General features: G+C 36.8%; 1 protein-coding gene across 1 annotated transcript in view; it reads left to right on the top strand.

Annotated features, from left to right (window-relative positions):
* Window positions 1-12,503, top strand: part of atr (ATR serine/threonine kinase) — a 30,455-nt gene that overhangs the window by 4,687 nt on the left and 13,265 nt on the right. The window contains exons 6-22 of the mRNA XM_051869686.1: window positions 33-203; window positions 273-448; window positions 2,111-2,263; window positions 2,429-2,627; window positions 3,842-4,092; window positions 5,735-5,922; window positions 6,062-6,162; window positions 6,268-6,439; window positions 6,680-6,850; window positions 7,079-7,273; window positions 7,546-7,731; window positions 7,893-7,988; window positions 9,126-9,256; window positions 9,559-9,702; window positions 11,099-11,192; window positions 11,336-11,461; window positions 11,812-12,018. Coding sequence (XP_051725646.1) covers window positions 33-203; window positions 273-448; window positions 2,111-2,263; window positions 2,429-2,627; window positions 3,842-4,092; window positions 5,735-5,922; window positions 6,062-6,162; window positions 6,268-6,439; window positions 6,680-6,850; window positions 7,079-7,273; window positions 7,546-7,731; window positions 7,893-7,988; window positions 9,126-9,256; window positions 9,559-9,702; window positions 11,099-11,192; window positions 11,336-11,461; window positions 11,812-12,018 — 2,761 coding nt within the window. The remainder of the gene's footprint in view (window positions 1-32; window positions 204-272; window positions 449-2,110; window positions 2,264-2,428; window positions 2,628-3,841; window positions 4,093-5,734; window positions 5,923-6,061; window positions 6,163-6,267; window positions 6,440-6,679; window positions 6,851-7,078; window positions 7,274-7,545; window positions 7,732-7,892; window positions 7,989-9,125; window positions 9,257-9,558; window positions 9,703-11,098; window positions 11,193-11,335; window positions 11,462-11,811; window positions 12,019-12,503) is intronic.

Genomic DNA, 12,503 nt, shown 5'->3' with positions numbered 1-12,503 from the left:
TAACACATTAAGATGATCTTGTGCACCATCAGGCAGGTGGACATGAAGAGCAGAAGTGAGGTGTGGGCAGCTATAGACAGCCGACTGGATGAGTTACTAATACAGATGAGGGACCACACAGCGAGCCAGTGCGTGCAGGGACTGACGGTCATCTTCCACCTGGCTGCACTTTGCTCAAAGCACTGTCTGAATGGACCACAAAGGTATGGTTTGATTTAAGGCCTTTGTTGTGTTGTATGGTTATTGGTTCTCATTCTTAAATACCTCTTCAGTGGCAGAGGACAGAAGACATCAGATGGAGCCCAGCTCGTCTGGTTAAAGCCTCGGATTTTGGCTCAGGTTGTTGAGAGCTGCCGCACCGTGATGGCAAACACTTCTAATGAGGAAGAGCTGGAGCCTCTAGTGGAGGGCACTGTCAGGATCCTTGATGCTGTCCTCTACCTTAACAGTGAGCATTACTAAACTTCTGGCCAAAACCAAAAAGCCTCATTTTCAAATAACCGATAAATGACAGATAAATGAGAAAATACTATTTGTTCTAAATTACTGAAAAATATATCACTAAAAAGTAAAAGTAAATATACCACAAGTGAATTTAGGCATTATAACATTATAATGTACAGAATGAAAAATGGATGTTTATTTTGAGATTTGCTAAAGATAACATTTCAAGGATTAGTTCACTTTAAAATAAAATTTTCCTGATAATTTACTCACCCCCATGTCATCCAAGATGTTCATGTCTTTCTTTCTTCAGTCGAAAAGAAATTAAGGTTTTTGATGAAAACATTACAGGATTATTCTCTTTATAGTGGACTTCAACGGACTCCACTGTTGAAGGTCAAAATTACAGTTTCAGTGCAGCTTCAAACGGCTTTAAACGATACCAGACGAGGAATAAGGGTCTTATCTAGCGAAACGATCAGTCATTTTCGAAAAAATTCAAATGTATATGCTTTATAAACACAAACGATCGCCTTGCGAGTGCTTCCGTCCTCCGTGTTCTTCAAAAAGCTTACGCTGTATGTCCTATGCCTTTCCTATTCAACTTAAGGCGATCATTTTTGTTTATAAAGCATATACATTTGAAATTGTTTAGCAAATGACTGATCGTTTCGCTAGATAAGACCCTTATTCCTCGTCTGGTATCGTTTAAAGCTCTTTGAAGCTGCACTGAAACTGTAATTTTGACCTTCAACAGTGGAGTCCATTGAAGTCCACTATATGGAGAAAAATCCTGGAATGTTTTCATCAAAAACCTACATTTCTTTTTCGACTGAAGAAAGAAAGACATGAACATCTTGGATGACATGGGGGTGAGTAAATTATCAGGAAATTTTCATTCAGAAGTGAACTAATCCTTTAACAGTATTATTCAATTATTAGTGTTTTTGAAGATTAACTAAGAATGAGGTCGATGCCATTAAATAATAATAAAAAAAAAAGTCTATTTTTGGCCAGCTGTTATACATTATCCTTCAAAAGTTTGAAGTTAGTTTTTTTTTAAATAGTTAATACTTTTATTCAGCAAGGAGGATGCATTAAATTGATTAAAAGTGACAAGTGATTAAAAAGGATACACAAGATTTATGTTTCAAGTAAATTATTTTTCTTCTTACAAAATATTGAGCAGCTGTTTTAAACATTGATAATAAGAAATGTTTCTCGACCAAATCAGCATATTAAAATTATTTCTGAAGGATCATGTGACACTGAAAACTAGAGTAATGATGCTGAAAATTCAGTTTTTCCATCAGAGAAATAATTTACATTTTAATATATTACAATTTAAAAGAACGGTTTTGTATTTTAATATAATATTTCAATATAATATTACTGTTTTGCTATAATTTTTAATCAAATAAATGCAGCCTTGTTGAGCAAAAGAAACTTCTTTCAAAAACGTTTTTAAAAATCTTACCCCAAAATTTTGAACGGTAGTGCGTGGCACCAATGTTTTGCCCATCCCTAGTTATTTTTCTAATTTATTCAGAAAAATTAAAAAAATTTTTTTTTATTTTTTTTATGACTCTAGAGCAGTCCATAGATATATTTAACAGCATGATATCAGTCTATTTGAAATAATTTGATTTGTATTGTCTATTTACAGCCAATAGTCAGGGTGACACAAGTTTTTACAGGAATGTTTGTGCTCTGCTGTCGATTCCTTGGGTGTTTGAGCATTCTTCACAAACGGTTTATCAGACGGCCTCTTTTCCTGCAAGTCTGATTTCACTCTCCCAGAAACTTGATCCTGCCTACTGTAAGTATCTAATCTATTAATTTTGTACAATATTTTATATAAGGAAGTACTGTAGCTGTAATGTTAATGGAAACTGTTTATTTTAAACTAGTTCCTAAATGCGTTTAATTCACTTTACAAATTCTTATTCTTTTAATGCTTGTTCTTTTATAATTTTGTACATAGCTGTACAAACTCGAGCACGCTGTGTGTTTCTGCTTGGTCTGCTGTCAAAAAGTGTGTGCGGTGACTGGCGATCGTCGGTTTATCGCTGGGCCATGCAAAGTAAGATGGAAGCCGAGCGGGCCAGTGCCGTCAGAGGCTTCCCCCTTCTGCTGCACCACCTAGGAGTCAAATCCTACAGCCTCATCCACGAGGTCCTTCTGTACGTCACCATCTAACAATCAATCTAAAAATCATCCAATATTGGCACACAACTATTCAGGGTACCCATTGTCATGTAAAGCCTGGAAATATCAGGGAATTTTAAAATTGTGATTTCCAGGGCTGTAAAAGTCATTTTTAGTTCTAAAATATTTAATCGACTAGAAATAAATTAAACTAAATACATTTTTTTTTTTAAATCCTTATGCAGTTTATGAATGACCGAAAGATGGTTAAAAAGGGGAACTTTTTCCTTGAGATGTGAATAAATATATGAGTAAGTTGTGCTCATAAAACAGCTGTTGTGATATTATGAGTGGTACCAAAAATGGTAAAAGTCTGGTACTTTTGGATAGAGTGATCACTCCATACCGGGCCCGGCTGTGGTTCGCTGAAGAGTTGTGCTCGGGCACATGTGTACGCATGTAGTGTGATCGCTAACTGCGCCAGAGCACGGAACGGCTACTACTTTTGTGTGCGCTACTGTCATCATTGCGACAGCAAACATTTTCTGTTACTACTTGGATAGTACTCTTTTCAATTAATTTGAGTATATTTTATTAGAGTATATTTAGGTTTATAACGGGTCTGGTTCTCACCTGAACAGGAATTGTAGTTTGCGTAGTTTGAACAGGAATTGCTGCAGTAAAGCTGCAAATTCCTCCATCAACATCAGCTGCCTCCGTGATAATCTTTTAATATGTGCAGCACGATCAAGTGAAAATAGCTGCGTGGCATGAGTGATAAATCTATTAGGCAGTCTGTTAGCAAAAGTGCTTTTCTTCCTATTGTCTTCAAAACAAAATGTTGCATCGTAAATGACATAAGCATGCTCTGGCCTGGAATGTTAAGTGCAATGTGAGTGCAGGCCAGCGGGGGAGTGGGGAGGGGGGACCGCGCTAGGGCACTGTACAAAGCAACTGTGTCTAGTGTGAGTACGCCCTAAATGGAAGCAGATCTGAATTCCAATTTGCAGTCAGTTGTAGAGGATATTTAGTCCCACTCACCCCCTGAGACATACATCATGAAGAGAACAGATGTCTATGCACGGATCCAACGTTTTTGATTATGAGTGCACATGAATGTAAAAAAAAATAATGAGTTCATTTATAATAAATACTGCAACTTTCTGTAAAAAATAAGAAGTGTCAATTTTGATTTCATGGTGACTTTAATGCACTTTTGTTAACATTTTGAATTTAATACTGCATTTAGGAACAGACTCCAGGACAGCTCAACACAAGTGAAGATTGAGCTGGCCGGTATCACAGGGCAGCTGGCCTGCTGTTTGTCTGAGAGCTCCCAACTGCAGTTCCCTCAGGAGACAATGCCTTCCCATGAGCTCCTCTGTGCTGGTCTCAGCATTTCAGACTCCCATCCCTGCCAGACCTCCTCAATCGGAGCCTCCATCCTCACCCCGTTCCTTCTGCTGCTCAAACCTGTGGAAGACATAAAGGTGAAGCAAGGTTAGTCTGGTCAGCAACACTGTCTGTGAAGCTTCTGAAATATTCTACATGGAAAGGCTTCATATATTTTAAGGGTGAAGTATGTAGTTTCTGCTACACTAGTGGCACCTATTGGAATTACAAAAATAAAGCATATTTTGCAAGCGCCCCTTTCGCACAGCGCGCCTCGCCCATCACAAACACTCTTTCGGGTGCTTGTGATGGCATGCCTCAACAGGTAAAAGTAGGCTAATTTTAATAAAAGGTCCAACATATTAGTAATATTTTTAGTTGTATTGCTATGTGTCATGATTAAGCAATTGATTAGTCTAATAACACTGTCTAGAGCGAACGTGAGCATCTCGCTTATAAAAAAACCTATTCAAAGTATCTACACTGGGCTCATTTTTTGACATGACATCCCACAACTGTTTAAGGCACATCAAAGTAAACATAAACTGGTATATTTAACTTTGTAAACAGGTGCATGATGATGCTGTATGGTTTCGAATCATCCATTGTAGTGCGTCACAATTTCGTTTTTTTTTATGTGTTCGTGACCTGTATAATCTTTGAAGTTCTAAATGCGAAATTTGGCTTGCACTTCTGTATCCGAGTCTGAATTGTCTTTTCCCATGTAACATGTCAGTTATGGTCCCACACCAGCTAAAAACCCTCTTGCTCCGCCTGCTACAGTAGCCACGCCCCAAACTCTCGCTACTGGTTGAGCTGGAAAGAGATAGACGGATCTGAGTGAACCGCTCTCACTGTTTTGATGGTGCCTGGGAAGCTCAATGTTTACACTTTTGGGAGAGATAAACCTATTAATAGTATATTAATAGTAGTCGATAAAGAATAAACTTGGTTAAGGGAATGTATTTTAACATAAATCTTACATACTTCACTTTTAAACTGTGTTGAGGATTAAATTATTAGTCTTAAGAATGTAGAATTTGGATAAATGAATTTATTAATACACTTTTTGTTTATGCTTTTGGTTAGGGGTGTAACGATATTCTAGTATTCGTCCTGCAAATTTTTGGTATGTTTCTTACGGTTCAGTACGCATGTGTACACAGCGAATACAGCGTTAACCACCAATAATTGCAATAAGCTGTGTGTTTTGTTCCTTTTGACAAGAAACAGAGTGCCATCTTTCAAATTCTGTCCATTTTTATTATGAAATTCAAGCATTTTGTTAAATATATGCATTATATTAGTCTATATATTCATTATATTTTACTTAACCTGTTAGTGTTGTTTTCATTATTTAATGTATGTTTAAATAAATCCATCATGAAAACAAATTATAACAGCCACTGTGTAAATGATTATTTCAACAACGAATTGGAGTAGAAATATTTTTTTAATTAAAGAAGTTAATGCAAAAACTGCCATATGCCATATTTAGATAAAAAAAAAATGTATTTGATTGTTGATTATTATACCTAAAATGTACCATACCATACCATACCATACTGTACCATACCCACCCGTACTGACTTCAAAACTGAGGTACGCACCGAACCGTCATTTTTGTGTACCGTCACACCCCTACTTTTGGTTGTGTATACCTTTGGTTTTGCAGCCTGATCTGAGCATTAAACTATAATCGAAAGTATAAACATTATTCTATTTAACATTTTGTCTTTTGGAATTGCAGCTTTTATCAGGAATATACGGCACTTATTCAAGCATGTGGATCTGGGTAACAGTGACCCTGATACAAAAGCTCTGGTTAGTGCATTGGTAAACCTCATTGAAGACCCTGACCAGGAAGTCCGCATAATGTTCGGCCAAAACATTAAAAACCTTCTGGAGTTTTGGAATGGAAATGGCTTCCTAAAGGAGGTACAGATTTTAAAGTTCAAATTATCTTAACATGCTGTAAGCATTATTACCTTGTTTGTACTTAATGTCATTCATTAAGTCATTTAGCAGATGTTTTTATCCAAAGCGACTAATGGATGGATTATGATTTTGCGTCCAGCTTCTTGTGTCCAGGCTAAAAGAAGCTTATACAAATGCAAAGACCTCGAGAAACAATGAGCTCAAAAACACACTCATATTAACCACTGGAGAAATTGGGAGGTAGTGCAAAATGCTTCTTTTTCGTGCCACTTTTAGTATATATTGATTCTTCCAGCTGTTAAAAGTGCGCGAATCTTGTTTCAATAATGCTTTTGTGCTTCTCAGAGCTGCTGAAGGTAACCTGGTATCTTTTGCTCTGCTTCGCCTTCTGCACTGCCTGCTGTCCAAATCCAATCCCGTGTCAGTAGCAGCCTACACAGAGATCCAGGCTTTGGCCACATGTAGAGACCTCAAACTGCAGTCCTTCTTCAACCAGTACAGGAACCCAATTTGCCAGGTCAGCATGCCTTTATATTACCGTGATGGTAAAGCATTATTCATAATGCTTTGGTTTTATGGGGTGTTTTATATAGTTTGCTGTCAACGTGAGCACCACCATATGCTGTTTATCACAAAGCTTTAAAATTGTGTGTTAGAAATGGAGAACAGTGTTTGTTGTGGTTCAAACAAACTAAATTTTGTGGTCAATCAAACCTGGGTCTATTTAATAATATGTAAAATTCTTCTTTTGTTGCAGTTCTTGGTGGAGTCTTTGCACTCACGACACGTGACGGCTCTGCGCTGCACTCCAGATCAGAGCAGCGAGGCTCTGCAGGAGGAGGCGGCACATCAGAGAGAGCTGGCACTGGACATCCTTTCTCATGTTGCACATGTCTTTGATTTCCCTGACCTTAATCGTTTCCTCAATGTAAGTTCAACATCTTTATAACAGATTTGGCAAAATCAGCCTCTGATGTAACAGAACAGCCTTAAATTTGGGCAAATACAGTACAGTAAAACTCAGTTTCAGCATAAAGGCCAGGACTGGGAAACTTCTTGAAACCAACAATAGGAAAATTTAAAACAATGATAGATTGCTTTGACGAACATTGCTAATTTCACTGAAGTAATGGGCTTACTCTCTCTTTGTTCACAGCGGACACTACAGGTTCTTCTTCCCTTTTTAGCAGCCAAGGCCAGTCCTACTGCTTCAGTTCTGATCCGCACTATTGCCAAGCAGCTAAATGTCAACCGCAGGGAAATGCTCATCAATAACTTCAAATACATATTCTCCCATCTTGTGTGTTCCTGTACCAAGGAGGAGCTGGAGAGAGCCTTCCACTATCTTAAGGTGTGATTTTCAGATTATGAAATCAGGAAATAAGCAGTGAGAAAAAAGACAAATAGAAAGAGGAATGGTATAAAAGTTTTTTTTTTTTTTTTTTTGTATTCTACCTCTGATTATTTATTTATTTACCTACTTGATTTTTAATTTATTTATTTAAATAATTATTTTCCATTTTTATTTATTTATGTATTTTTATTTTCTTATTCACTAACTTTTATTTTGTATTGTATTATTTTACATTTTAATTAATAAAATCAATTTTTTTTTGTGGACAGAATGAGACAGAAATTGAATTGGGCAGTCTGCTGAGACAGGATTTCCAGGGTCTTCATAATGAGCTGCTACTGCGTCTAGGAGAACACTACCAGCAGGTCTTTAATGGACTTGCTATTTTAGCTTCTTTCGCCTCCAGTGACGACCCCTACCAGGGCCCAAGAGAAATCACCACCCCAGGACGCATGGTACAGCTGCTCTAATAATAATGTTCATCAGCTTATGGCCCACGGGTGTCTAGTACATCTTTCATAAACTGATTTATGTGCTTTTGGATGCATTATTGTCAGCTTTCTATTATTGTCATTGTTCTGTAAATAATGCTATCTGTCATTGTATGTCTGTGCAGGCCGATTATCTGCAGCCCAAGCTCCTGGGCATCCTGGCTTTCTTCAACATGCAGCTGCTGAGCTCTAGCGCTGGAGAGAAGGAGAAAAAGAAAATGGTAGGTGTTTGATTGGTTTTGACAAACTTTAAGGTTGTTTTGTCTGGTTTTAATGCTAAACGCGGACTTTAAGTAGCAAAATGCTGCAGTAGTGAAAACGTGACCCATAATTAAAGGGGTCATGAATTGAGAAACCAAACACTAATATAATAAAACACAATACTACCTCACAACTACATAAGGAATAAATATAAATAAAGATGATTCATTACCAAGCTGTTACAGATTGGAGTATCCTTTGTATTTGAGATGTAGGTTTGTCTTCTGATTCAGGATCAGACTCTGGCTCAAACATGTATGGCGAACATCAGAAGTTTTCATAACAATTCCACACGTGTAGTGGGGGTTTTGAAAATTTGCATTTTAATGTGCAAAAGTGTTACCCATTCATAGCAGTGGCTGTTTACTTCCAAGTCTTGAACGTGGAACGCCCATCAGAACGGAGTGTTCGAAAGAGAGGGTCAAAAACTAAATAGAAAATAGCCTGTTACTTTTAAATTAGGATGTTTTTTGATGTTAAAATCTTGCTAACATTATAAGTGGACCACAAAGAACATTAACATTTTAAAAAATGCAGTTCATGACCCCTTTAGTGTTTAATATACCGTTATGTGGAGTATGATTTTGGGCCAATGAGATTTCAGTGTTGAAGGGATAATATGTTCTGTTCCTCATTGCTTGCTGTGGCTGGTTAGGACAAAAAAGAAGAGTTCAGCCAAAAATTATTTCATTATATACTCTGATGGTATTCCAAACCCATTTGACTTTCTTTTTTCTGTGAAACAAAAAAAAAAAATATATATATATTTTGAATAGATCGAGACTTATTTTGGTCACTACAGAGGACTTCTATTGCATAAGTTTTATGTAGTATTTTTTTTCATCAGTCATGCCATGTGAAAGGATTTTTTTTTAAATTCTTTAAAAAAACATTAAAGAAATGGCTTTCAGCACTTTAATCACTTTGTCATGTCACAAGACAAGTGAAGACCACCAGAAACTTAGGATTTTAAGTACAAGGTCTTTATGAATGTATGCTTGAAAAATAGTGCAAAGAGTTGCAGGAGCTTTTGGGAAAACATGGTAATAGATCTATCCCCATTATGTCAGTATATTTATGACCTTTTTTCCTCTCAGGCTCTGAACAGTTTAATGGCCCTGATGAAGCTGATGGGTCCAAAGCACATCAGCTCAGTCCGAGTGAAGATGATGACCACACTCCGAACTGGCCTGAGGTACAAGGACGACTTCCCAGAGCTCTGCTGCAGGTGTGTTTCTCGTCTGGATTGGTCTTAGTGAGTGCATTGAAGAGGATGTGCAAATAGATTCTGAAGAGCATTAGAAGTTCCATCTGCATGAGAGCGCTAATGATAAGAATCAGATGTTCTTTAATTAGTGTGCAGTGAGCTCAGCGGGACACCTGGTTTGTATTTATATTTTAACAACGTTTAAGCTCGGCACAAACCATCTGTATCTAATATGCAATCAGTTCAGAGGATGAAATTGTAATTGCACTCTGCCCACAAAATAACAAGAATATGGGCTTTATTGTTATCTTGCTGGTTTACAGGACGTGGGATTGTTTCGTGCGCTGTCTTGACCCCCCTTATCTGGGTCCACTTCTGAGTCATGTAATCGTCGCTCTATTACCTCTCATCTCCATCCAGCCTAAAGAGACAGCGGTGATCATGCACTACCTCATAGTGGAGAACAGGTGTGTTTTGTTCCAGCTTTCTTTTGTTTTGTTGTAGGCTAGATTTGGTTTTATTTCTCTGAAGGTTTTTGATGATTTTTAGATAATTTTATAGATTGAAAAAGTTATTTATAGATTAAAAAATAGTAAATGTGTTGACAACACGCTTATTAAAGGTAATGTGTTTAATTTTTTTTACCAATAGCATCACCAAATAGAACTGCAAAAATGATTTTCAGTCAGGTTTCCTGAACATACTGTAAAACCTTACAAATGTCCTAACTAATACTTTTTAGTTCACTTTACTTAATATAGAACAGTTTGTTGAACTTGAACTTTTTTGTAAAAATGTAGTAATCTTTACTATTTGCAAACTATGTCTTTGTTACTCAGAAATGTTAAAGGGATAGTTACCCAAAATGAAAATTCTGTCATCATTTACTCACCCTCAAATTGTTCCAAACCTGTACGAGTTTCTTTCTTCTGCTGAACATAAAAGAAGATATTTTGAAGGATGTTGGCAACCAAACAGTTGATGGACCCCATTGACTTCTGTAGTTTTTTTTCTTGTTTTTCCATTCTATGGAAGTCAGTGGAGCTCACCAATTGTTTGGTTACCCATATTCTTCAAAATATCTTCTATTGTGTTTAGCAGAAGAAAGAAATTCATGCAGGCTTGGAACAACTTGAGGGTGAGTAAATGATGACAGAATTTTCATTTTGGGTGAACTGTCCCTTTAAAAAGTAGCAAATAAAAGCTAAAAAATAGTAAAACAAAGCAAATGCATAATTAATGCTGCAGTGCACCATGGGAGGCAGCATAGTACTTGTGGCTCAGAATAATTAGTAAAGTACACAATTAAGTTTCTTTTTTAACTTGATTTATTCAGTGTAACATACTTAAAGGGACCGTTCACCAAAAATGAAAAGTAAATAAATAATGACAGGATTTTCACTACTGGGTGAACTATCCCTTTAAATCTCTAAGATGGCTGAACTTATTTCAATTTGTCAAACTGAGTTAATTTACTCCCATTTTCTGGTCACCATTTAAAACACAAAAGTTATCTATATAAATTTTAACTAAGCTTTATCAACTCAAAAATAATAAAGTATAACTTGCAATTGTTGAGGCATTCGGTTTTCTCAGGTTTTCTAAGTGAAGTCAAATTATTACAATTTACTGATCTCCCCTCCTCTTTCATTGGTCAGACATACAGATAGTCCCGCCCCAAACTCACGCTTTTGGACAATTTTGTTTGCTTGTTATAGTTCTCTCTGCATATTAGATATGAGAATTTATTTTAACATTGAAAAATTAAACTATAACACTAAAAAATTATACAAAATATAATTTTAATATATCTGTATTTTGTTTTTTGGGTAAAATCCTTTCTTCGCAATCTTTTCATCTCAGGGAGGAAGTACAAGACTTTCTTCATGAAATTTACTTCCTTCCTGACCATCCAGAACTGAAAAACATTCACAAGATCCTTCAAGATTACCGTAAGGTACAACCTAAACAAACCAGTCACATCAAAGTATAAATAACAGTGTAAAAGTTTAAAATTGTGCTACACATCGTGACTTGATTTCAATAAAATTAAATTATTTCAAATAATGATGGTTGTGATGCACTATTTTTCGACAACAGCAAACCTCAAAGAGCACCGACATGCAGACAGCACTGCAGCTCTCCATGCGGGCGATCCAGCATGAGAATGTGGATGTACGCATCCATGCGCTCACCAGCCTGAAGGAGATGATATACAAGAACCAGGTCAGACTCACTCTTAATAAATTAGAGAGCATTGCCTGCTTGGATGCAGAGACATCCAAATGTCATACATCTTATTACCTGTAAACCATGTCAGCATAGTAAGAAGTTTATCTTTTTTTCCTCACTCATTAAAATGTAGTAAGTAAAATGAAAATGTTTTGTGTAAGTACAGGAGTCTGTACATCAATAAATATTTACTATATTAATTATAATACAAATGCAACATAAAGTATGTAAATACAATATGGGATTGTAAGCATATTATTACAGGCCAGGCTTCAAATGTAATATGTGACAGGGGCCTGAAAGGTTGAAGACCCCTGATCTACATATATTTTTTTGCTCTACAGGATGCTCTATTAAAACATGTCGTGGACAGTGAGATGGTAGAGCCGGTGATCTCTCAGTTGGTGACTGTGTTGCTCCGGGGCTGCCAGGACGTCAACCCTGAAGTCAGGCTTTTGTGTGGGGAATGCCTGGGGGAGTTAGGAGCCATTGATCCTGGTCGGCTTGACTTTTCACCTGCTGACACTCAGGGAACTGGCTCAACATTTGTGGTAAGACATTCCTCAGACAGTTTTGTTGTTTGTTGCTGTATGTGTCAAGCAGAATCTTAAAGATCCTGTTTTAAAGGGTTCACCCAAAAATGAAAATTGACTCACCCTCATGTCGTTCTAAACAAATGAAGATATATTTAATGAAATCTGAGAGTTTTCTGTCCCTCCATTGACAGTCCACACAACTACCAATTTAACTCTTCAAAAAGTTCATAAAGAGATTGTAAAACTAATACATTTGAATCGAGCGGTTTAGTCCAAATTTTCTGAAGAGACACAATCACTTTATATGATGAACAGATTTAATTTAGGCTCCTATTCACATATAAACATTCATCAACTCGCACATCAGTTGTGGTAAACGGAAGCTCAAGCATGCTTGGTTGATGTGCGAGAACCAATAAGGTTCATTCTCGTGTGTTGCACAGCACGTTTGAGCTTCCGCAAGAACCAATGAGGTTTGTTCTCATGCATCAAGCAGGTTC

The sequence above is a fragment of the Ctenopharyngodon idella genome, chromosome 2, assembly GCF_019924925.1.
Source record: "Ctenopharyngodon idella isolate HZGC_01 chromosome 2, HZGC01, whole genome shotgun sequence".
NCBI classification, from domain to species: Eukaryota; Metazoa; Chordata; class Actinopteri; order Cypriniformes; family Xenocyprididae; genus Ctenopharyngodon; species Ctenopharyngodon idella.
The sequence above is the reverse complement of the archived record's forward strand: the minus strand, read 5'-3'. Positions and strand labels throughout refer to the sequence as shown.